The sequence below is a fragment of the Podarcis pityusensis genome, assembly GCF_964106645.2.
Source record: "Podarcis pityusensis genome assembly, chromosome: 12".
In the NCBI taxonomy this organism is placed as follows: domain Eukaryota; kingdom Metazoa; phylum Chordata; class Lepidosauria; order Squamata; family Lacertidae; genus Podarcis; species Podarcis pityusensis.
This window is the reverse complement of record NC_138037.1, coordinates 25,850,251-25,876,296: the sequence shown is the minus strand read 5'-3', so window position 1 is coordinate 25,876,296 and position 26,046 is coordinate 25,850,251. Positions and strand designations below refer to the sequence as shown.

Here is a 26,046-nt window from a genome sequence, read left to right as displayed (position 1 = left end):
GTGGTTTAACCCACAGCGCCACCCACGTCCCTGGTGGAAGAGATAGAGAGAGGGAAATAAGACTAAGAAAGTAAAGAGTAACAACGTTTGGAATGCCATAAAAGTTTGTTTGTGTCAGAAATAAAATACTCTCTTCTCTATTAATTTGAGAACCTGACTGAGACTGAAGGATCTGGTTGGTGGCAGTGGATTAGTGGTGTATGGGTCAATACTCCGTGAGACGATCGGGGGCTCTGTGCGAACGCCACACCCGTTTCGAGTCCTACTGATCCCAAAACACCACCAGCGGTGTCTGCATACATCTATGCAAGCAGGGTGTTCCACCAGTGTATCAGGAGTTCCTCCACAGCAAAAGAGGATGTCCCTGCCAATGGCACTCATCTTCAGAAAAGCAGCATTCATGCTGACTCTTACGCCTCCTCAGTCAGACTCCAGATGAAGATATGATGGCTCTGTTAAGCACATTAAATATTGATGAAATTGTATGATAGTGAAATTTAGAAATAAGTACTTAGTCCGTTATTAGCCATCCCAGGGACTTTGCGCTCCTTGGCCAGAACACTGGAAGGCAGGATAGGGTTCAATTCTTACCAAGCAATCAGGGTAAAGAGCTGTAGCTCAGTGGCACAGCACATGCTTCTCGTGCAGGAGGCCCCAGATTCAATCCCTGGCATCTTCAGGTAGCGATGGGAAAGAATTGTGGCTGAAACCCTGGAAAGCTGCTGGCAGCCAGGGTTGAAGATTCTGAACTAGAATGGTCTGGCTCAGTACAGTGGTACCTTGGTACTCAAACGGCTTGGCTCCCGAACGCCACAAACCCAGAAGTGAGTGTTCTGGTTTGTGAACATTTTTTGGAAGCCGAACATCCGCCGTGGCTTCTGATTGAGTGCAGGAAACTCCTGCAGCCAATCGGAAGCCGCGCCTTGGTTTTCGAATGGTTTCAGGAGTCAAACAGACTCCCGGAACAGATTAAGTTTGAGAACCAAGGCACCACTATATACATCAGGACCAGGTGTCAGGAGCAGATGAGCAAAACTCACATGTTGTCAGTGAAGTTAATTCTTTATTCAAGGAAACAAAGACAGCTCAGCAGGCCAGGCCGAGAGAACACAGAAACTCTTCCCGGTGGAACTTGCAGTTGCGAGAACTGAAGTTACCCGCCTTCCCACAGCTTCCTAAGTCTCCTCCTCCCCCAGTTCCTCCCCAAGCAACCTGAGGCTCTGTTGCCCTGCCTGTCTTTGTTCCTCTCTCTTCATACGTCTCTGGATTATGTGAAGGAAGCCAGGTAGCTCAGAATCTTCAAGATACATATTGCAATGGTTGACAGAAGAGTAAAATCATGAGCACCACTATAAAATGCCCATTCAAGGGACGTAAAAAAGTTATACAAGAAAGCCACAACTAATCTTCTACTTCAGCTGGCAAACAGTTGTTGCTGTTTAGTCGTGTCCGACTCTTCATGACCCCATGGACCAGAGCACGCCTGGCAAACAGTAGACCTCTTAATTGCTTAATCACAGACTTGGGAGAGAAGAAACTGAGCCAATCCTAATTATCCAACCGCAGACTCCAGAACATGACCACGGCATCTTGAGTAAACCACCATCAATCATTTATGTACAACAAACATGCTATATTAGAATTCAGCATGCACAACAACTAAGGCTAATGGCAGCATCTATTGCAGAACTACAAACATTTACACTAAAAATCCAGGCACAATGCAACTTTAGATTAGAAAACACGTTATCCTTTCGGTTCAGAAATTCTGGTGCCACATTGTTTATAGTGTATCAACACAGCAGCAACAAGGGAAAGGAACCTATGGTTCTCCAGCTGTTGGACTACAACCTCCATCATCCCTTGGCCATTTTGGCTGGGGCTGATGGGAGCTGGAATGCAACAAAATTGGGGGTTGGGGCACAGCTTCCCTATCCTTACCCTACAGCCTCCATTTTGATATCTGGGAAAAGATGCATGCACAACAGCATCGCCCCACCCCCAGGAGATGCCACATAAAAGTTAACAAAATTCTAGGAACAGCCATGGTTCAACTCCAGACCTGGCGGCAGAATTAAAGAGTTCCCTTTAAAAGGAAACACTTCCTCCACAATGTTAATCAAACTCATATAACCACATTGTTTCATGGCTCTCTGCATCCTGCCCCAACACCAATTTGGCAAAAAGGGCAGCTGCAGCTTTGCTTTTGAGGAATCTAATCTGCCATCCTGCCTTGGAAATGAACATGTCTAGGAAGACGCAAGAAGCACCAGCAACAAAATATTGCAGGGTATCCTACATTCTGTGGTACCGAGCATGCTGAGTCTTCAGTGGGTTGTTTGGGGGAACTTTAGCCCCCTTAGTTTTTAAAAGCGGGGTATTTTTTGTCCCCCAAACATGTTCCCCCTTTTTTCTCACTGGCCCTGTTTCTGGCTATACTGGTAGCACTCACCATGACTTCACTTTTGGAAGGAGTTTGTGTCAGTCCTTTGCACACCACATCTTTGGTGAATCAGTTTGTGAAGGATGACTATGAAATAGAGGAACTGCTGATGAGACATGGCTTCTGCTGTGTTACTCAGTACAATTCCAGTCTCTTCCCAGAAGTGGGTCTGCTGGCAAGTGGAGGGTATTGTGACATTACTGGGGCTGGATTTTCTCTCCTTCATTCCTCTTGCAGTAGATCCACTTACAGGAAAGGCCTAGAACCTACTGTGCAAGCTAGAATCCTTCACCAACAGTCAGCTGACCTACAAAGAATATCCTAACAAGACTGTTTGTTCCTAAGTAATTCCATTAATGCTCTTTCTTTCTGCAAACATAGCAGAAAGGGAATTTACTGGAACAAGGAGGAGGGATTTTTAAAGTGCTTGTCCTTCCTTGTAGAAAGACGTTGGCTGGTACATGCACTCTCATGCTTCACTATGTGTTTTGTTTTATTTTACGTATCTTTAGGTGCCAGGTGAAAACATTTTCTTTCAACCAGGCATTTGGCTTTTAAAACGTGTTCGTGGGAGTGTGGTTATTGATTTGTTTTATTATGTATTCTGTGTTCTCATTTTGAATTTTTATGTTGTGAACCTGTGATCTTTGGGTGATGGGGAGCATACAGCTCATGGAAACACCCAGGGCCATTTACTCCAACCTCCTGCAATGCAGGAATCTCAACTAAAGCATCCATGACAGATGGCCATCCAACCTCTGCTTAAAAACTTCCAATGAAGAAGAGTCCACAGCCTCCCAAGGGAGTCCATTCGACTGTCAAACAGCTCTTACTGTCAGAAAGTTATTTCTGATGTTTCGTTGGATTCTCCTTTCTTGTAACTTGAACCCACTGGTTCGGCCCCACCCTCTGTACCAGCAGAAAATAAGCTTCCATGTGACAGCCCTTTAGATATCTGAAGATGGCTATCTTCTCTCCATCTCCTTCTCCTCTTTTCCAGCCTAAACACACCCAGCTTATTTATTATTTAATAAATAATAATAAATAATAATGGACACAATTAATTGAAATTTTAAAAAATAACAATCTTATAACCTGTGACTTAAGATAGTCAGGCAGACGAAAAAATCTTCTTGGCAGTAGCTCTTCAGAGTTTTGCATGGGGGTCTTCCCCAGTCCTACCTAGAGAAGTTGAGGATTTAACTGGTGACCCTTTGCATGCAATCCATCTGCTCTAAGCACTGAGCTACCCCAAAACCTGCTAAGGCTGCAGTCCTAAAGCACATTTATCATAGGGCAGGTCCTAATGAATCCAGTGGGACTTATTTCTGAGTAAACACACTGAAGGGTTGCACTGCAAACCAGCATTTCCCACCACTGTAAGTGGTATTTCTGCCATTCCCACCGCCATTCACGACTTTTAGGTCCTCAGCCATTTCAGTGAGATTTTGCAATGCATCCTCCGTTCTACATCCTTGTGGAATCTCCCTCAACACTACTAAATTATTGATAGTTTAAAAGAAGGAAAAAACCCTGTTCTGATGCACTATGTGCTATTTATAACCGGGGGGGGGGGGGGGAATCAAACTACACAAGGATGCAGCAGCTCTGTGCTGCTTTTCAGCTGTCAAGCACAATGTATGCAGTTGCCAATTTTAGAGCTAACCAAAGAATGGATTTTTTATTTATGAGAATGTAATGGGGATCTGATAATTGTAACGATTAAAGGGGGAAATGAAATCAAAAACAAAAACAAATCTTTAGCAGTGCCCATTTAAAAAAATTACTATGTAACACTACGCCTATCTAATTTGGTGTAAACTCCCCAAACCCCAATAAATGTGTATATATTGCGATTTTTAAAAAAACAACAACAACCCTAAATGTGGTGGAAATCTGCATCCAGAATAAAATGCCTAGTTATTTTTGTGCATCAGATTAGTCACATGAATAAAACAAATTTATGTTAGCAAACGAAGTAAGATTCAATCCTCAGCATACATCAACACAAAAAGTACATCAAAACAAACCTTTTCCACCATATGCTAGCTGCATCTCAAGTCACAGCTACATACCTGTCAATTAATCCTGCCGTGAAATGTTCATTCAAGGACAAACACATCACCTAGGTGCCATCTAAAATGGATGAACAGTTGCATTATTTCCCTAGCCCAGGGATGGGGAAATCTATGGCCCTCTAGATGCTGTTGGACTCCAACCTCCATCATCCCTGAACACTGGCCATGCTGCCTGGGCTGATGTGAGTTGGAAACCAACAATATCTGGACAGCCACAGGTTGCCCATCCCATCACTAGCCAAACATAAAATCAGACATAGAATCAAAGAATTGTAGAGTCTATGCATGTGTGAACACTCTATCCAGCCACCAGGCCATGCTCCTGAAGGCACAGCCCTCACCAGCCCTGCCTGGCTGGAATGTGTCCTCAAACTGCGATGTCTCTTGCTTGCCTGGAAATGCCTGTGTATACAGAAAATTATTACTTCTGCTTGGCTGGAACCTAGCCTATTGTACAAAGCCACATTCACTGTTCTGCCAACTTTTGCCTCTGGCCCTTTTTACTGGGTCCACCACCACTGCCACACAGCTCCCACTAAGCTAACCATGAAGGAATATGGCCCTCTAGCTGAAAAAAAAGACTCTCCAGAACTCTTCTACTGCAATGGTAATCCAGCACTAGAAATTGAATGGCTCAAAAGAGCTTGTTTATTATTTACACTACCAGTTCCTACTATTTCAAAAGTGTGAAGGTGGCTAGGGCTCAGACACAGAGTTCCTCAAGATAAAAAGACTGAGATATGATGGGGGAAGAATATTGTTCTAGACTGGGGGTGGCTAAAAGCTAGAAATTAATAAATGGTAGGATTTTGGTTATTTGGACTTTTGAAGATTGGAGGCCAGTGGAAAAGTAAAGGCTAAGCTTTCTTTCCAAGACAGGGCCTCACTTAGGATAGAGGCATTAACATGACAAAAGAGGATGATTGCCCATCTGAGAGCCTGGGAAAGAGAGGCATGAAAAGAGAGTCTTTAGCAAGGTGTGCTAGGAAGAAGAAAGGAGAGGAAGAGACTGTGATCCATCTTCAGCAGGCTGGCTGAAGGCTGGCTGGGAGAGATGCCTTGGACTCCAGGGCTGCACTGCTGTGGGGGGCATGAACCTCTTGAAAGGACCATGCAGTAAGTTCCGGACTCCCTCCATGAAAACCGAAGGTGTAAATATGTGAATAAATCATATTTCTCAAAGCTATGAAAGTCTCCTCCATGTCTCACTTCTCCAAAGGAACACAGACCCTGGGTGAGTGCCTGGAACCCCCTGGGATCTTGCTATTGCTTGGCAGAGAGCAGGGTGGTACCCAACCTTTGTAACAATATCATCTTGAAAGCAGCAAGTGGTCTAGCTTTCGCCTACTTCACTTCCTTGAAGGGACAAGGAACTGGGGTGGAAAAAACTAGCTCCACTGAGCCATGGAGCAAGCAGCTCCTGTTGAACCTGTTATTCAAGCAGAATAATATTCCTGCTGATTTAAGAAGCGAAGAGTGAAGCAGGAAGGGAGAGTGAAATAGGAAAAGGAGGTGCTACAGTTGGAGGGGACAGGTTGCTGTCAGGATTGAATTTTAACTTTTTTTTAATAAGATACCTGTTTTATTTAGCATGCCACCTTGAGATCACAACATCAGAAAGGCAGGATACAAATACAGAAACACACAAAGGTAGCTTGGGAGAAGCTGGAATGCAGCTCCAATGGGCAGCTGCTGAGGTTTGTTTCACTGCTTATTATCTTGATTTCATGATCACCAAAGCAAAGTCAGCTGACCTGGTGAGAACAATCCTAAGAACAAACCTTGGCACAAATAAGTGCACCCCACTGTTGAAAAAGGCACATTTCCCCTACAGTCAAATCCTAAAGACAAGATGGAAATGATCATTCCATGGGCAGCATGGAAAGCAGGAATGATTGCTAAGTTTGTATGCACAGATGACAAGAAAGTTTTAAAGAGGAACATTCAAATCACATTCCCACTCCCAAGGAGCCAGGCCAGCACCATAATTTTTCAGTGTGTCTGCTTACTATGCAAATACAAATGTATTTTTTTGTGCACCTGCAGGAGAGAGAGAAAATCAGAGATGTCCAGTGACCTCAAGTGCAGAGAGGCATTTTGTGTGTGCAGGATATTACATTATGATTGTATGGAATGGTCTGGATATTTTTATTAAGCTATTTTACAAATACTGCTTTGTGGTTCATCTTTAAATGGCAGTCAGCTGTCTCCACCCTACTGCGGAATGCTTAATAAAACTTAATGCATCTACAGAACTAAATAATACATCACTACAACCAGGCATTAAGAGCAAGTGAGGATATGCTTGAAAACTGACACTTGGAATATCAAGATGAAGGAGTTACAGGAGATCTAAACTGGACAGTAAACACTAGAAGGTGCCGTCTCCCCATTTTGGTGACACAACTGAACAGCTGGACGTGTCAACACCTTTCATAATCAACTGTGACTAAATTGTATACATAAAGTAAGTTGTAAATGAGCCATTGTTAAACAGCCGATCCACCATCATACCATTATTGATTTCATTGAACTTCAGCCTCCATGTCAGACAGTATGTAAGCTTAAATGCGCACATATCTGCATGAACTGTCAGATGCAGCTAAGCAGAGGCCAATGTTGACTTTTCCTCTAGAGAAGATGGTCATAATGTCACTCTCTACTTCAGTGTCATGCACTTCCAGCTGGTACCTCTCCCAACTGCAGCAGGAAAGCCTGTCATCCTCAAGGGGACAAGTTACTTTTGCCCAGCAAGAGAAAGTGGTGGGGAAGAAGAGCCCACACTAAAACAATTATTGCTGCCGGCACGATTTTCATTCTGGCAACGCATGCAACTTCTCCAAAGGCATAATTCCAGATCCGGCAGCTCACCCAGGAAAGATGCCAGCAGATTTCCAAAGAAAGCTTTTCCTTTACTCAAGGCAGCTCTGTTCCAAAACGGAAGCCCAGCTTCAGATAAGGGACCGCAGCCTTGAGGGACTCTGAAGAAAAACTGCATCCAGAGAAGGCAATACCAGCCTGCTCCAAGGCACTTCTATACCAGTTCCAAATTCCTCATGATTTCAGCAGCCCTAGTTCAGACACATGATGGGAAAGAGTGGGGACATAGTCACATTCCCAACAGCCCTGCCCCACCACCCTCCACACATTTGGGTTGAGTTTTTGCAGCAGGGAGGCTTCCCTACTCAAGTAGGCTTCTTGTGCAATCTAGAACCCTACTGGAGCAAGGTTGTTCTAGATCATGGGGGAATCCGCATTAGTAGAGCAGCCTCCCCACTGCAGACATTCTGCCCCGTTGCATAGAGCAGGGGTTGTCAACCTGGTCCCTACCGCCCACTAGTGGGCGTTTCAGGATTCTAGGTGGGTGGTAGGGGGTTCTACAGCACAAGCTGAATCCTCCTTCCATCGAGAACTGGTGGGCAGTAAGGAAATTTTACCATCAAGAAAGATGCATTAGTGAGCGGTAGGTATAAAAAGGCTGACTATCCCTGGCATAGAGTATAGGGGAACAGGGCTGTTGGGAAAACAAATAGATGAATCCCCACTTTCCCCCACAAATGTGATGGGAAATCCTTGGACACGGTTTATGTGACTGCTTCCTGCACACACCATTCTCACTACCTGTTACCCAAAGAAAATATATTAGCAGAATATTATAGTGGACTGTGACTCCACTTCCTGAATCTGTGCAAGCAAACAAGTCAAGGCGCTTGACTGTGACAGCTATGCAGCTGGGGACGCAGAGACATCACACTTTTTACATATAGGTTCTCAAGCTCCAGCATCTAAAAGACTTCCGGTGATGGGATCAGAGAGCAGCACCTGAAGCTTTAGGTCAGCTTTGATCAGCCTGGTGCCTCCCAAGTGCTTAGACTACAATTCCCACCATTTGTGCTTGCTGAGGCTGATGGAAGTTGGAATTCTAAACATTAGGAGGGCGCCAGGTTTGTGAGGTTGCCTTCCAATCCATCATTACAGCAGGCTAGACAGCGGGGCTAAAGTCCTGCTTTGTTGGCATTACTTAATTCCCCACTAGGTGGTAGGGCTTGAGATATTCTTATTACGCCCCTCCAGCCACTGCTAGTCTTTATTTCTTAAGCACTTAATCCATATCCTGCTATGGATTGGTTTGGGCAGGGAGAAGCCAGAGTGCTTAAAGTCAGCAACACAATAATCAATCATATCTCCTTGAGCCAAAGGCTTTTATACCATCACTCAGACAACAACATTAAACATTTATGCAGACTGAAAGACACTAGCGACATTTTTTTCCTCTTTGTCTTTCCCCCCTCCCTACCTGGAAATAATTTCCATGTGTGACAAATCATAGCACTTGCGTGTCATTTTCATTACATTCATTTATTTTTACGCACAAAACTTTTTCTCTCTCATTTTCTTCAAGTAAATGTGGAATATGAAAAGACTGCCGGTGTAGCCCTATCTATGCAGCAATAAGTCCTACTGAACACAGTGGAAGATACTCCTAGTAAAGTGTGAACAGGATTGCTACCTTTGTCTTCCTCCTTCTCTCCTTTTAAAAAAAAGCACGCGCACATTTCAATGAATACCTTATGGGATTTTTGTTTGCTTCCTTCCTCAGCAAATCACTTTGGGATGAGAGGAATTAATGCAACTCTGTGCCATTGTTCTGTCTTAATTAAACCCAGAAAGGGGGAAGAAACAGAATCCAGAAAAAAGCCATGAGACTGCATTCCTCAAACACCAAGTTAAGCATCAGAGTAAATAAACATGCATGACAACCACACACTACAGAAGCAATATCCATACTATTATAATGCTGAATGGCTATCTAAAGAAGCAACCAGAACCATTTGTATTACACGGGAGTTTCATTACCGACCTTGACATTCAAGGCGCACATTTCACCTTTGAAAATATTGTTCTTTAGTTTCTTTTTCTGTCAGGCAGCTTTTACCAGTTCAGTGGAAATGCTTAGTGGATGAACACTTCTCAGTAAACGAAATTTTCAAAGGGAGACCAAGAACAATAGCACAAGATTTAAGATAATTCATAATAGTAAGAGGTTCATGAACTCTGATGCTCTTAATACCATTACATCCATGGTGTTGTTCTGAAAAGTGAAGACTTGGCCTCTTCCTTGGATTTTGTATAACCTGGTAGGTGATGGTGAACAGATGTTCGCTTATAATATAGCCACTTGGCCATCCTTTGCCTGACATAGTATGGCTGCCTACTCTCAACTTATATGGGGGTTACACACTCTCCCTGCACCTCCAAACACTCTTCCAAGATGAGTACAATGGTGGGTGGGATTGCCGGTGGGGTTTTTCCTAGACGCCTGCCCGCTTTTTTGCTGTTGTTTGTTTTTCAGCCAAGTGCATAAAATTGAAGTCACACAAGTTAAATGTACATAAGTTGCAAGTTGGCTGTACTAGCCAACGAGTGGTCCGCAAGCCAGATACAGCCTCTGAAACAATTACATCTGGCCCTTGATGTCACCATAAAGTTTTATAGAGAGATGGTTAGAAGTGTGCACTGCAGTTTGTTTCATAAGGAGAAATGTTCCGGGAAGCTGTAAAAATGGGGAAGGGGAACTTGCAGCCCTCCAGATGTTGTTGGAGTACAACTGCCACCACCCTGATGACTGACCATGCTGGCTGGGGCTGATGGGAACTGGGATCCCAAAATACCTGAGGGCCCACACATTGTCCTTTCCAGATGTAAATGATATTCTATCCTTTATTTTTTACTCTATGTTTCTGTAATAAGGAAATAAAAAATGTAACTTTTATTTCTAACAATAGGAGGTACTTGCATGAGCTACAATTCTCAAAGACAAGCCTACACTGAGGTTTCTCTTCACCTAAAATCCTTATGAGCCTTCTCCCAAGAACTAACCATGAACCTTGACTACACAACCATAAACCTTTAGACCCGCAGACTAGACAATGTTATTTTTAATTACAGGACTGATTGCATGACCCTTCAGATAGACGCTCATTTCCAGACTCATCTTAAGCCAACATAAATTCCCCTCAGTCTGCAGACATTTTTCACAAAGTAAAATAATAATAATAAAGTTTTTGCGCCCTTTCTTCTGTTACTGACTGACCTATGCACATTAAATAGATTTCTGTCTACAGTCTGCCAGGTAGATTTATAAGCCCATGCAAAAGGAGAACTAGGAAGAGATAAGAGAGTCGTATTCAATTCAGAGCAGACCAACTGAAATCAATGGATTTCTTTTTAATTGCGTTCACTGATTTCACTGGGTCTACTCTGAATAGGATTTAGTCATGGACTAGATGACCCTCGGGGTCCCTTCCAACTCTGTGGCTCTTTGATTCTCTATGAAGACAATTCTGCATCTTCCATGTAACTTCCTATGTGGTAATAGTTTTCAGTTTAATTCTTTAGCCAAATAATCTCATGTGTTTTACTGACTATGCTAATACCCATCATTCATATGTGATCCAGGAACAGCTAGATCAAGAGTAGGCAGCCAGCCTGGTAGCCTCCAAATATTTTGAATGACAACTCAGAACATGCTGGCCATTGGGCTATGCTTGCCAGGGCCAGAACATGTAGAGGCTTCCTAGAACTTGGAAGGGCCAACATCTGGCTGCTTGTCTGGCTACAGAATTAAATTGAAAACTATTACCACATAGGACTGCATATGGCCTTGGGGTTGCCCACCTCTGTCTTTACCTCCTAACAAATGTGTCTTTTGTTTCAGACAGAGGTGGGCAACCCCAAGGCCATATGCAGTCCTTGGCCTAAATTCATGTAGACCTTAGCCTAATTTTGAAAGCCCTCTGCAAGTTATCAGTTCAGATCTCTGGCAAAAGCATTCAGTTCCTCGCCTGCTGGGTGAAGAAATGGGAGAGGGAGAGAAAGAGGAAAAAAGAAAGAGTGTAAAAAGAGGTGCCCTTGCCCACTTTTGGCTCTGGTCCTGCTCACCACTGGTATGCAGCCCCCTAAGGATTACCCCCAAGAAAATGTTGCCTTTGACAGAAAAAAGACTGCCTCCCCGCCCCAGATTAAGGGTACGTAAATTCTACTCTCAATTTAGTAGATGGTAACTGATAACGTGCAGTACATAGATGGCCATACTGCCTGGAGGCAGACAGTCAGGTTATGCATCCATAGTAGTGACCACAGGAGGAATGACCACTGGCGCAGAGAAAAGAACCGCCATGGTGCATCTGTAGCAGCACAACCAGACGCCTTCATCTGCCCCACCTTCACCAAAACATCTGTCTCTCATATCAAGTCACTGCAGCCACAGCTGACACTGCAACTATCCAACAGTTTGACTTCACCCCCAAAGGCTCATTCCTCCATTGTCTCCCGATATCTGATGATGCCAACAACGACAGCCAAAATGATGGTAGAGAGCGCAGTCCCAGCCAGTGTGAAAATAAAAAAGGAAAACTAGATTTTTCAGGTTTGGTTGTTCAGGTATTCCTGAGCTCCACTCAGTTAGAAATCTTTGCAACAAACACAGAAAGAATGTCTTCTTTTTCCACCCAGGCTATTACATCAGATGTCAGTACTGATTTCTTTTTTGGAACAGAGTGAGAGATTTTACTTTCTTGGGCTCCATGATCACTGCGGATGGTGACAGCAGTCACGAAATTAAAAGACGCCTGCTCCTTGGGAGAAAGGCGATGGCAAACCTAGACAACATCTTAAAAAGCAGAGACATCACCTTGCCAACAAAGGTCCGTATAGTAAAAGCCATGGTTTTCCCAGTAGTGATGTATGGAAGTGAGAGCTGGACCATAAAGAAGGCTGATCGCCGAAGAATTGATGCTTTTGAATTATGGTGCTGGAGGAGACTCTTGAGAGTCCCATGGACTGCAAGAAGATCAAACCTCTCCATTCTGAAGGAAATCAGCCCTGAGTGCTCACTGGAAGGACAGATCGTGAAGCTGAGGCTCCAATACTTTGGCCACCTCATGAGAAGAGAAGACTCCCTGGAAAAGACCCTGATGTTGGGAAAGATAGAGGGCGCAAGGAGAAGGGGACGACAGAGAATGAGATGGTTGGATGGTGTTCTTGAAGCTACCGGCATGAGTTTGATCAAACTGCGGGAGGCAGTGGAGGACAGAAGTGCCTGGCGTGCTCTGGTCCATGGGGTCACGAAGAGTCGGACACGACTAAACGACTAAACAACAACAACAACAAAGAGAGAGAGAACAGAATGGGGACACTAGATAAATTTGTTTTCAGCTTCGTCTGGGCATTTATTTTTCAAGAGCACCAGAGCCATTACCACATGTCGGCTTTAAAGAAACTATATTCAGGCTCACTCCGCATCTTTCAGCTTTGCTGCACTATTTTCAGTTGCTGGGAATAAGACCCCCTAACCCGTTAATTCAAAGAGCTAATGCTGAGAGATTGGTTCTATTCTTTATCTGAAGCCACCATCAAGAAGAACCTCAAGTGGCCCATCCATGTGGCTGAATGCGCCAAGATTTTGCAATCATGAAAGCAGGAGAAGGCGGCAATAGCTCCCCAGAAAGTGGTATTTCAGAGGCACTTTGCTTCTAACATCCTGCTGGATAGGCCAATGGCCCACCTATTCCATCATCCTCTTCTGACAGTAGATGCCCATGGTAAGCCCAAAAGCAGGAGAAAAGCCACATGTGGACTGAAGTCCATACAGGTACCTAAGGTACCTAAGGTAAAGGGAAAGGGACCCCTGACCATTAGGTCCAGTCGTGGCTGACTCTGGGGTTGCGGCGCTCATCACGCTTTATTGGCTGAGGGAGCCGGCGTACAGCTTCCAGGTCATGTGGCCAGCATGACTAAGCCGCTTCTGGCGAACCAGAGCAGCGCACGGAAATGCTGTTTACCTTCCCGCCGGACCGGTACCTATTTATCTACTTGCACTTTGACGTGCCTTCGAACTGCCAGGTTGGCAGGAGCAGGGACCGAGCAATGGGAGCTCACCCCGTCGTGGGGATTCGAACTGCTGACCTACTGATCGGCAAGTCCTAGGCTCTGTGGTTTAACCCACAGCACCACCCGCGTCCCTATACAGGTACCTAGAATGATGCAAATTATGTGAGCTGCTATCTCATGAAAAATAATTTGCGCTTTTGCTAGCAGGAGCTGGGTGTGGGGAATCTCCTCATCAAAACAGGTATAAAATTTGTAGATAGGAGAAATTTCTTGTAAAGAAAAAGAATTTTAATAAGGGTGCAAATTCTTGCAAAAGTGCTATTTTAATACCATTAAGGCGATATGGAAATTCTCCCTGGCTAATGGTACTCATTTAATTAAAAGCACGCTAGAGTATCTCAGCATACATTTGGAAATATACTACAATATTCTTGGGCAATTTTTGCTGACTCCACAGAGCATGATAGAGCTTGCATGTATTATACAAAATAAATCCAGGCAATATGGTAAAATAGAGTAATAAATGCAATTAAAGATGGAAGGCTGCAGAAACAAATATGCGAATGTTATGAATAAGCCTTTATATTTGCTATAGGAATAGAATTGGGCAATAGACCCAATTGCTTTGGGAACAATAATTCTGACATAAAATTGTTAGCACCAACTGTCCGCTGAAATGGGCTGCTTTGTGCAAGGAAAACAGGGCGCTTATACTGTATGCAGAGAAACTCACTTTAAAAAAAATACAATAAAACTAGTCAGATTTTAAGCTTTCCAGTAGCATAATAAATATGAATTCCGGGGGGGGGGGGGGACAGAAAATGAACAAGATTAATTGCATCTAATTAATGCAAGCCCTACCCAGAGTAGAACTTCTGAAAAAATGGACACAGTAGTAGTAGTAGTAGTAGTAATTCAACTTATATCCTTCCTTTCCTCCCGAAGGAGTCCAAAGCATTAAACACACAACAAAACAACTCTTTTTAAAAAAGCTTTCTAAAACCAGATAAAACGTTTTTTCCTGTTTACCCAGACATTTTAACTTCCTCTTAAAAGTCCACAGCAGTTTGTACAGGTTTATATGTTCGCTTTCACATGCTTAACAAACAGCTGAAGTTATTATATGAAAACATTCATGTATATTGAATGACTCCAAGCTTCTCCCCTGCTTTTCATTCTTAAAAAGAATACATAAACCAAGCCAGTTCAGATCTTATGCACCCTCAATATTGCCTCTTTAAAGGCCTATTCTTTGCTAAGACCACATCATTTCCTAAACTGTAACAATTCTCAAATATCATGAAAAGCAAAATTATTGTTCTGAAATGTAACTTTTCTGCTCAGTAACTATGGATGCTCTAAGCAGTCAGTCACATATGGACAGCTTCTCCAAATACTTCTTTGTTCTTGAGTAATGAAAAGAGGGTCAATGGGAGTCAGTGATTTACAATCTCATTCACTGCATTAAATTATTTTCATATGAGTTATTTTTTTCATCTTGTCTTTAAAAAGTTCCAACTCTCCGTCTCTAAATTCTTTCCATATTTTTAATAACGCGTCATCTGCTTTGCCTTATCTGACATAAAATGTGTAGAGGTGCACACATCAAGAAAACATTGCACCATACTCTTTCATCTCTTAATATTTTGTTGGTAAGAGGTAAAATGCAGTACCCCAGTACAATGATCTGTGTTCAGATATGAATACAAGCAGATCTCATAGTATACAAAGTAGAAGGGTATCTGCAGTGAATGATGGGATGTCATGCACACAAAACCCTTGTTTGCATGTCACTTTCAACCCCAGTTAAACTGAACTATGGTTTAAAGGTGTGCATGCAATATACTGGTGCACAGAACTAAAAACCAAAGGTGCTTTGCTCCCCCATGCTGCTCCTGTGGCAAGCTAAGCCACGGTTTGGCTTGACATTATGCCTGAATCCCAGTTCATGCTTTGCTTCCCCCAAACAAACCATGAGCGGCAGGCAGTTCATGCTCTGCTGGGAGATAAACCAAACACAAGCCCATATTCTGACATAATGCTAAGTCAAACTATGGCTTTGCTTGCGGTAGTGCAGCAGGAACATGGAAGGAGCAAAGCACACACAGTTTTAATCCCGTGCACCAGCATAATACATGCTCGCCTTCAAATGATCATTTAGATTCCCTATGGTTTAAAGCAACCTGTGAATCAGGCCACAGAACTATCTGTTGTAACGAAGCAGTGTATTGGGGGAATCTGTAGTCTAGAAAAGATTGCTAGATCATGGTGGAAGTCTTCCACTGACTCTGCAGGCATAAAATTTCTTTCATCAACTTTGGGACATTGAATCATATAGCTTTAATATTTTCTCAGACATTTTATTTTATTATTGTCCTGTCTATTCACAAACATACACAAAAATCCCCCCTCCCAGCCCAGCTACAACCATCTCTTAATGCAAAGGTAAAGGTAAAGGGACCCCTGACCATTAGGTCCAGTCGTGGCCAACTCTGGGGTTGCAGCGCTCATCTCGCTTTATTGGCCGAGGGAGCCGGCCAAAAACAATGTTTAATTGAGAGTTGAAACTCCAAGACATCTTCATCCAACAGCCACAAATGAAACCCTTCTGGTTACTCAGTACATATTACTGGCTTAAAATTCAGCCAAGTCATTCTTTTTCCCAATCCAGATTAAAGCTTGGTTGTGGGGAAAAGACATCAAAATGCAGTATTTCATAGGAATGGACAGTGCGGATAAGGATTGTGGCTAATGTCATGTGTACAAGATTTCCCAACCTAGGGGTGAGAGTAACAGGAGTCAATGGAAGTGTGTCTGATGATGACCCTTGTATCTTTGACAGTGTTCGAATATTGATATTACTACTTGGGGACAATCAGAAGTATAATGGTAACATGATAGTGCCCTTAACCACCTGTACTTGTCCAGGTAGCATGTTCCAAGGCCAAATGGGAATCTATACCTTTCAGAACAAAGATGCAATAATGAAATTACTCCTGAGATTCAAGTCTACAGCTATCCAAATAAAGATGGTAGAGATTTCTATTCCAGTGGAGTCGCGCCTCAAAAGCAGCAAAGGAATAATGCCATCAGAACAGCAATAAAAATATTCCAAATACAAAAATTAGTGTCAAGTAGCAGGATATTTTATTATTGCACAACATACATAGTGCCAAAGGAGAAGAAGAAACCATACCCAGATGTCATGATGTTGCTTGCAAAGATGTGTTTAAAGAGTGTGTTGCAATTTTCCATTCACTTTAATATTTGAAAAATGAGTGATTTAAAAAAAAAAAGAAATATAAATCCAAAATGCTTTTCAACCACAGAGAAACCGGCAGTCAAAACCCAAAAGTACCAACCTTCTTTTTATATGCAGTATCCAAGGAAACTAACCTAGTTAATCTAGCAACAACTTTTCCTGCTAAATTTAAATGTCATTTAAGCCTAAATGTCGCTTTTAAATTGTAAACCTATAGACAGGGTTTGTTCTTTTAAAACTTAATTACGTTACCACACCTGGCTTTTAACTTAATTGTGTTGCTGCACCTGAAGTCATATTCAGTTTAATATTTTTGAAGTGTTTGGCACTGGCAAACATGACCCACACTCTACACCCCAAACTTTACAAGCATAAACTGAAATGCTGTGGTATCCAATACTGCCCACGCCCCCCCCCCCCACTTGTTGGAAGGCATCTGTCAATGGAACAAAGAGTGGGACACTTTTTTTGCAATCATCAATGCAAGTGCTGAGTAAATCTACATTAGAAATTCGGACAGCTGGTCTAGCAGCTTTGGGGAGGACTTCAAAGGGAAGAAATTGTCAAAAATTGCCTCCCTACCTGTTCTGCTGATGGCTGCCTTTCATCAGCAGAGAGAACAACACTGGATAACTAAGCACACCTTCAAAAGCCTTTTCTGTGCCAAAAGAGGCCACGGCAGCGAAGATGCTCTGCTAAACCTTAGATTTATATACCAAGTAGGATTACTTTTAGTGATCAGATTCCTACAGAGCAGATTTAAAAATAAAAGGATTTAAAAATAAAGCTGTAAGTCTCTGAAAATCAGCTTAGCCAAAAACTATAATAATACTTCCACAACTATGCTTGTACGGGTAAGAAAATAAAGCAAACATGGTTGTAGAGGCAAAGAAGTATTTGAGAAAAACTGATCTACATGTACTGCCAGATTAATATGGTGGCACAGGGGAATGCTATTTCGGAGATACAAAGGAAAACACTTTTTTCCAGTTGTTCCTTACTCAGTAGCAGTGAGGGATCCAATGAGATGCCAGATATTGTGTGAGGAAAAGTGGTATTCAGGTCCATTTTTAAAAAGGACGGCAGCTGAAAATGAGAAATGCTTGGAAACTTGCGCTCCTAGCAGATGTTGGCGGTGCACCAGAATAAATGTCAGAGAACCTATGAAATCCAGTAATACTAGAATAACTAAAGTTCTGTTACCCACAAAGGACAAAGATGTTCCAAGAACAACTTTCCAAGGAGTCCTTTGTTGTTCCTGTGCAAACAACTTTGGGAAACTGCAACTAACAGATAAAAGTTCATCAATGAATTATTGATCGTTGCCATTCAGGCTCCCGTTCAGAGGGTATATACCCAAACTTATGAGGCAACAATTCATGAGGATTCAAGTATTGACACATTTAGTTTACATAAACCAAATGCTGTAATGGCAATCATCTTGTGTCTGCTTAGTTGTACAAGAGATTTTTTCATGAAGAACAGAACGTTATCCATGGAGGCGAAAATACTAAGTGGTAAGTTAGCAACAATCACCTCAAGTGGTTGTGTCTAGTGGCTCTGAACATTTTCACAGATTCCCGCAATCAAGTGATACTGTACTAGCAATCGCAGACGTACTGTAACCATACTATAAACTCATCCTAAAAATAAGCATCTTAATTTTTGCTTTGAGATGGAAAGGATATGTGCAAAGAAAATGCTTAGGAAGAGCATGCAGTACAAAACAGTACAAAACAGTCAAAACAGTACAAAACAGTCAAGGCTGCAACCACTTTGTGGGCAGCAATGAGACTGCCCCAGCCTACAGTCCAAATTTTCTGTCTTGGTTCAGGCCAATGACATGATAGTGAAGCCAAAGCATAATCATTCCATTTAAAAACAAAACAAAAAACAACCCAGCATGCAAAAGTGGCAATGCAAGTATACCCGTTCAATAAAAGAAACTCTTCAGAAGACTTCAGGTACAGTCAAAGTGATGGATTCCATTCCCTACCCAACTTCTAGTGCACCCCTTATCAGCTTGATGACCCTTTTCTTTAAGGAGAATTTTATTGTATGCAACCAAGATTAACACCATCCTCTACATACCCAACCAATCATTACGTTCTGCAGAGGGCATCCTGCAGATAGGATCCTATCTGGAGCTACGCTCTCCATAATGCCAGAATCAGGCCTTTAGTGTAGCAGACACACCTTTTGAAACTCTCTCCCACTGCCTATTAGATATCTAATGGGCACCTTCTCTATTGTCTTTCAATGTTTCTCTTTCAACAAGCTTTCTAAATGGATATATTCATCCCACTTGGTACTTGTACTGGTTTATTGCTTTTATGTAAGTGCTGTCACTGTTTTAAACTTCATTTTGTTGTTGTTGTTGTTGTTGGCATCCGTCTGTTTTTATATACTTCTGGCATCATTTTTAAAAAAGTTGTTCCATATGTTGTTTTAACTGTTTTTATACATGTACCTGTTTCATATATGTTTTTATTGTACCGCAATATGCTTCCAGATGCCTTGTGGTTAGCGATTCATAAATGAAACGAACAACAACATTATTTGGAGGCTCTGAGTGCTTGACTTGTTTATCTCAGTGGGTAAGAAACACAAATTAGTAGCAGGAATATTTTACCAGAACAGTTAGTAAGCAACCTTACTCTCTATCACACCAAAATGTGGTGTGTGTGGGTTTTTTAAAAAAGAGCTTTTAGAAGACAGCAGGAGGGAAAGGGGAGATTTTATACCATATACAGCTTCTTTTGTGCTTTGCATCCTTTGGGATTCTAAACATCCCAGCGCACCAGTTACTTGGCATTCAACAGGCAACTTCTTCACGTTTACAGTCCTCAGGCAGGAAGAAGGAAACAGCTACAGAGAGCCTTTCATCATCACCACTAACCGTATAGAACTTTCATGTAAAAAATGCTTTGGAAAACGTATCCGTCTTCATCAAAACATTGCAACCAATGACGTGGGCTTCCTCTCCAATCTTTGAATTGGACAATTTTTTCAGTACCCATTGGAGACTTTTCAGAAAATAATCTGATGACCTAGAAAGTGATCTAATTGCTTGTATCTAGTAAACAAAGTTAAGAGCTTTGAAATTGGCCTGGTATTTATTTGCAATTAGCTCATCGTTTCTAATCAATTTATGAAACGGAAAATTTTCCAAGGAAAAATAAACCACACACGGCAAATTCCACCTTGCATCACTGACTGTAACAAGCTAGCTATGGTTCATACTGGCAGGCAACAGAGGTTCAACGAGAGTTGAACTCCTTGTGCCAAGCTCTAATGGCCCATTGGCTGCCACAGCCACAATCTTTACAGCGGGGTTGACTAGCACTGGACTTTGCTGTATGCTGCACCTTTGATTTTTACCATTAAACATGCAAGTCAGGCATGAGGAACCTCTGTCCCTGCAGATGTTGCTGGACTCCAACTACCACTAATCCCAGCCAGTGTGCCCAATGGCCAGGGATGTTGGGGACTGAAGTCCAGCAACATCTGGAAGGCGACAGTGCTTCAGGGTAAACTTCACATTGTGTTTTTCATTTACAGTTTCACATGACCCTGCAATACAAATGTTGCAGGCTATTTGCCAGGAACAGCCTTAAGGCAGAGTTCATCCGCCCGTATCCTAATTGAAAGCACTAGCTGTGGCCAAGGTTTGTTCTTGGCTACAACTCGTGGTTAGCAAGGAGGGAGCTTAATTAAACCTCTGAAATTCAGTAATACTTAAAAAAAGCTATTCCAGGATAACAGAAGTGCCGAGTTCTGCCCAACATGGGGGGGGGGGGAGTCGCACACATGTGACATCACCATGAGGTCCTACTAGGCCCACTGCCATGGCGAAGACCAGCAAGGCCCTCTGCTGTAAGACCCAGGCCCTCAAGTTTGGGGGGCTTCAGCCCTGTCCCAACAGACTTTGCGGGGCTGAAGACACCTGTGGAGTTGGCGCCTCTGCGGGATAACTAATAATTAAAAGCAAAAATATGGAGGATGGGGCTCTCAATGGCTACCTCACTGTCTGAGGCACTGGCCCTGTTTGAAGGTTTCCAACAGGCACCTGGTTAGCCACTGTGAGAACAGGATGATGGACTAGATGGGCCACTGGCCTGATCCTGCAGGACTCTTCTTATGAGCACTCTTGAGATCCATTCATGTATTTTCGTTGTACTTTTGTTTTTCAATAACAAGAGGCACTGTTTTACATTTTCTTTCCCCGGCACCACAAATGTGGCCCTCTCCCTTGGATCAATTTGCTGCATATGTGAACCACCAGGTCAAGTTATTCTGGAGTCCAGATGCATCTGATTATCTTGAGAAGTTGTAGCCTAATTAAAATCCCTCACCCACATCTGTTTCCTTGCAAGATTTAAGTGTTTCACCCCTGCAAGAGCAGCAGCAAATCTACAACCAGCCCCAAATCACAGGCACTAAATCAATGGACATCTAGGAGAGGACCTCATCTGCTCCACATATGTAAAAACGCATTGATAAAGATAAGATATCTGGCTCTCACTCAGCCTTGCATGTGCTTTACATTAAACCCAGAAAATGCATATCCTTCAACCCAGAGTCCAAATCTCGCATCTGGTACAAAACATCATTTGTACTTCTTCAACTAATACGTATGTCGGTTTTCACTAAGTAAGGACTGGGATTCCTCACCAACATAATTTTAAAAAAATCAAACTTTTCACAGATCACGCAGCAGTTGCTTGTTTTTTAAGTCAATTTTTTCATATCATGCAAAATATGAGCAACTGGTATTCTTTCAAAATACTTTCACTATGCACAACAGAGCAAGCAACTTAGCAGTGGCCATTCTGAAATTTGATTATGAATAATGAAACATCAGGCTTCACTTAGGTATTCGCTGAATTCTATCTCTCTATGTCTGAAACTGATCTAATGGACAGTGACAATGTATTTGGTTCTGAAAAACTGAAATAAATTCATTATTTGTTTTCTAGGTTCTCTTAACAAAGGAAACATTTGCTGTTTCTGTTTTAAGCCAATATAATTCATACAGGGATCAACTATTCAGGTACATATATCACTAGTTTTCTTCTTTTTAGTCTGAGGAGAGATTTAAATGAAGAGCTGAGTTGACAATGCTATGAACATGTAAGTCAGTTCTCTTTTTATATTTATGTCTTTCTTTACTTGATCAGTAAATACAATGCCAGGATATCAGTCAAACTTTATTATGGTCTTATGAGCCATTCAGGTTAAAATACAGCGCACGAATAACAGAAAAATTGCATAAGTGTGTCCTCCCAGTCCTAGTCTAGGATTCTAACCACTAAGCACATTGGGTCTCTTCAAAACAACAGGCAGTTGAGTGAGATGGGAGGAATCACCAACTAAACCATGGTTTATCGTGATAGCAACAAGGCTGATATTTTTTTATTAACCATAGTTTAGAGCACTATGTTCAAACCCTAAAACTCTGATTATTCTTAAGGATAGTTTGTTGAAACAAGCCAGCTTTGTGACTTACGATTTGAACATGGCTTGCCTCAGACAAACTACAGATAAGATTCACCACATGTTTGGGGTAAGGTAGAAATCTGGGGTTAATGAAAAATGGAAGTGAAAAAACAACTCATTCCCATCACAGTAAGCCAGCTCTGTACCAGTGGGAAGGAACTGCCAGGATCCAAGCACACGAGAATGTGTACTTTGGAGAGTATTTTTCATTTTAAGAATGAGATAATACTAAGCAGCATTGAGCATTAAGCAATATTGAAAAATATCAAAATACATTGCATAAATGCTAAAGGGGGGGGGGAATGTGCAAATCAAATATCAATTAAAATATTTATATACTTACTGGTTTAGCTCTACATCCAGGATGAAAGAAGATCCAAAGGCATCAACTTGGAAGCTGGCTCGGGCAATATGAGTAGACTGCAATGTTTAAAAAAAGTGAAATGGGTTAGCATTCAACCAATGCATTCTTTTACATTCATGACAGAAAAAAATATATACTTTGCACCAGCACAAACATACTGAGGCACATTTAAGGATGCTGAATAATTTAGCTGATTTTTTTTCCATGGGAATGTGAGGTTTTGTAGAACAGCATAAAGAGCTGACTATACCCCCTTATTCAGGGATTTCTAATTCTGGCACATTTAACATCTTTACAGATGAGGAAATAGTGCTCTCGGTTTTGCTGTCCCAGATGGGGGATATTTACTGTACAAACCAATCTCAGTGTTATTGCCCATTTCAAAGGGCATGGCTGCCCACAAAGAATACTGGGAACAATGATTAATGATTAAAGCAATCACCTACAATATATTTTGGGAAGTTGCCTGCTGCTGTACATGTGGATCCCTACTAAGATATCATAACAAAATTTCACATGATGCTTCCAAGATCAAGCAGTAGTTTTCTGTCTATGTTTGGATACAATTAGACACAACTCTGTATAAAGATGGCAGACTGAACTTTCTCAAAACCACAAAGGTGTTTTTTCCCCCTTTGACTTCCCAAGCAATGACAGGTTTGAGGTTGCTAGTGAATTTATCAATAAGAATTAATTGATTAATGTCATTTTTCTTCTATACACTGAAATTGTATATGCTTGTAATATGTATGGTTCTGAAATAAAAATAATTAAAAGCACTGGGATTTGTAGCCTGGTGAGAGAGCTGGATTTGGCAGTTTTTATATTTTCACAAAGAAACTCTTATGTCATGTCCTTGTAGGCACAGCTAGGAAGCTTTTCATCTGCCCCAATGGCTCATGTACAGGTTATCCCTAGCAACTTACCTCTACAAAAAGTCTATATGGCTGCTTATGCATGCTTTGTGCAAATGGCCCAATTTATGAGATACCGTATTTTTCGCTCTATGAGACGCACCAGACCATAAGACGCACCTAGTTTTTGGAGGAGGAAAACATGAAAAAAAATATTCTGAATCTCAGAAGCCAGAACAGCAAGAGGGATCGCTGCGCAGTGAAAGCAGCAATCCCTCTTGCTGTTCTGGCTTCTGGGATAGCTGTGCAGCCTGCATTCGCTCCATAAGACGCACACATATTTCCCCTTACTTTTTAGGAGGGAAAAAGTGAGTCTTATAGAGAAAAAAAGATGGTAAATGCAAGATCCCAGATAATTGTTCTGTATATGGACAATCGCCAAGAGGTTCTTTTATCATATTTGTACTGATACTGAATGACCTAATTATCAGATAGCTATTCTGAAACACACTTCAACAAATCCATAACGCAGGTTATAAGGCTAGCTAGAGACATTTTGCTGGCTAAGGCAGACAATATGGCACCCCTTCTTCCCATTCCAGATACAGAGACTGGCTAGAGAGTGACAGCTGAATCTCACTTCAACCAGTTCAGAAGAATTAGTCATTAAGTTGAAACTGATGCCATTGTTGCCTTACAATATCTGCTGCCGGGGCAGGCACTTCACACTGTCTAATGGCAGGGTCGGCCTTGACCGGCTGTACAGATAAAGTACATATGTAATATACTTCAGCACACAACAGAGGGGGAGAAAAGGCAGTAAGCATTCTCTATGGTTTTCCAGGCAAAATACAATCTGACACATTCTTAAAGACATGTACTGTGCTGAAAAAAACAAAGCCATGGGAAATATTTAGAAGGAATTTTTATGAAGAGGAAGAAGTGAGGCATGGGAGAAGGAAATGGCCCAATTCCAAGAACTACTGCATAGTTAAGTATTTCTGGAAAGGCTTTCTGGCTGACTCTCACTTGTCGGTAAATTAGAGGGTTATTTGACCAAGCATGGCTGCTTTGCTAAAAAGACTGCTAGTTGAAGCCTGTATGGAAGTCTTTAAGAACAAAATCCTCATTTTAATGAGGCAGGAGCCCATTGTGGCTTGCCAATTATACCAATGTCTGTTTTGACATTGGCAACTGAGAAGCACTGACTGCTTGGGAACAAGTGCTTAGTCAACGTGTTTGAAGACATGAACCTTGAGTATGACGCAGTAAGGAACTTATTATGGGTTATTTCCGACTAAGTAATCAGCTATACAGCTGCAAATACAGTAAAACGTTTTAAGTGTGTTGTAAAGTGCATTATACAAATGTGACACTAGATGGCAACGGTGAGCTATGATAAATTCAATATATTTTTCAAACCGTGTTTTGTTTTTTAAAAAAAGCATTTTCACAGCGTTTTTTATATGTGTCTTGATTCCACCTTGGTCATACTCAAGAGTATGGAGTTTAGATCCCTCCAAACACATCAGAAGTAAAGAGGAAACATTACAGAAGATCTACTGAAGACAGGCAAAAAGAGAACTATAGCCACTATGGGTAAGCTTACTTTCCTGCTCAAAATGTGCTCAAGACATACCTTGCTCATATTTCGAAAATGTAATATTCTAATTTCTGCATATGACTAAGGAGGAACATCACATTTAGATGCCATGCGTGTGTGTGTTCTTACTGGTACACATCATCTTACTACCCAAAAGAGCACTGAACTTTCTGTAATAATCAGCACGCACTAACAAAATGTTTGCTATTTCCAAGCAAGATATGGAAACAGATTCTGGGCAAAAAAGAGAAAGTACATGACATTATTGACATTTTGGAACTTTTGCAAACAGACATAAATACAAAAGCAGTTTTAATTTTTATAGACGCGGAGAAGGCCTTTGACAATATCTCCTGGAAATTTATGATGGGAAATTTAAAAGAGATGGGAGTGGGACGGGGTTTTGAGAATGGGATTGAGGCGATATATTCAGAACAGAAAGCTAAACTGATAGTTAATAATGTGGTTACAGAAGAGTTTAAAATTGAAAAAGGGACACGACAAGGTTGCCCTATTTCCCCTTTGTTATTTATTTCGGTTCTGGAAGTGCTATTGAACATGATTAGAGGGGATCGGTTGGTGGAAGGAATTCAGGTCGGTCAGAAACAATATAAATTAAAAGCTTTCGCAGATGACCTGGTTTTGACCTTGCAGAAGCCAGAGCCCAGTACGAAAAGAGTATTACAACTGATTAATGACTTTGGTCGGGTGGCTGGATTTAAACTAAATAAACAGAAAACTAAGGTTTTGGGGAAAAATTTGACTGATACAGAGTCAGAACGGTTTCAGAATGAGACGGAACTTAATGTGGTTAAAAAAGTAAAATACCTAGGGGTAAACATAACAGCAAAAAATCTAAGTCTATTTAAGGACAATTATGAAAAATGCTGGACAGAAATTAAGAGAGACTTAGATAGTTGGTCAAAATTGAAACTTTCTTTGTTAGGCCGAATTGCTGCTATCAAGATGAATGTATTGCCAAGGATGTTGTTTTTATTTCAAACACTTCAGGTTTTGGACAAAACGGAGTGCTTTCAGAAGTGGCAGAGAG

The 26,046-nt window shown here is 41.8% G+C and overlaps 1 protein-coding gene across 12 annotated transcripts in view; it reads right to left on the bottom strand.

Moving 5' to 3' along the window:
- Positions 1 to 26,046, bottom strand: part of ADAM22 (ADAM metallopeptidase domain 22) — a 125,195-nt gene that overhangs the window by 80,629 nt on the left and 18,520 nt on the right. For all 12 annotated transcript variants that reach the window (XM_080975185.1, XM_080975180.1, XM_080975187.1 and 9 more), the window contains exon 3: positions 22,518 to 22,594. In XM_080975185.1, coding sequence (XP_080831311.1) covers positions 22,518 to 22,594 — 77 coding nt within the window. The remainder of the gene's footprint in view (positions 1 to 22,517; positions 22,595 to 26,046) is intronic.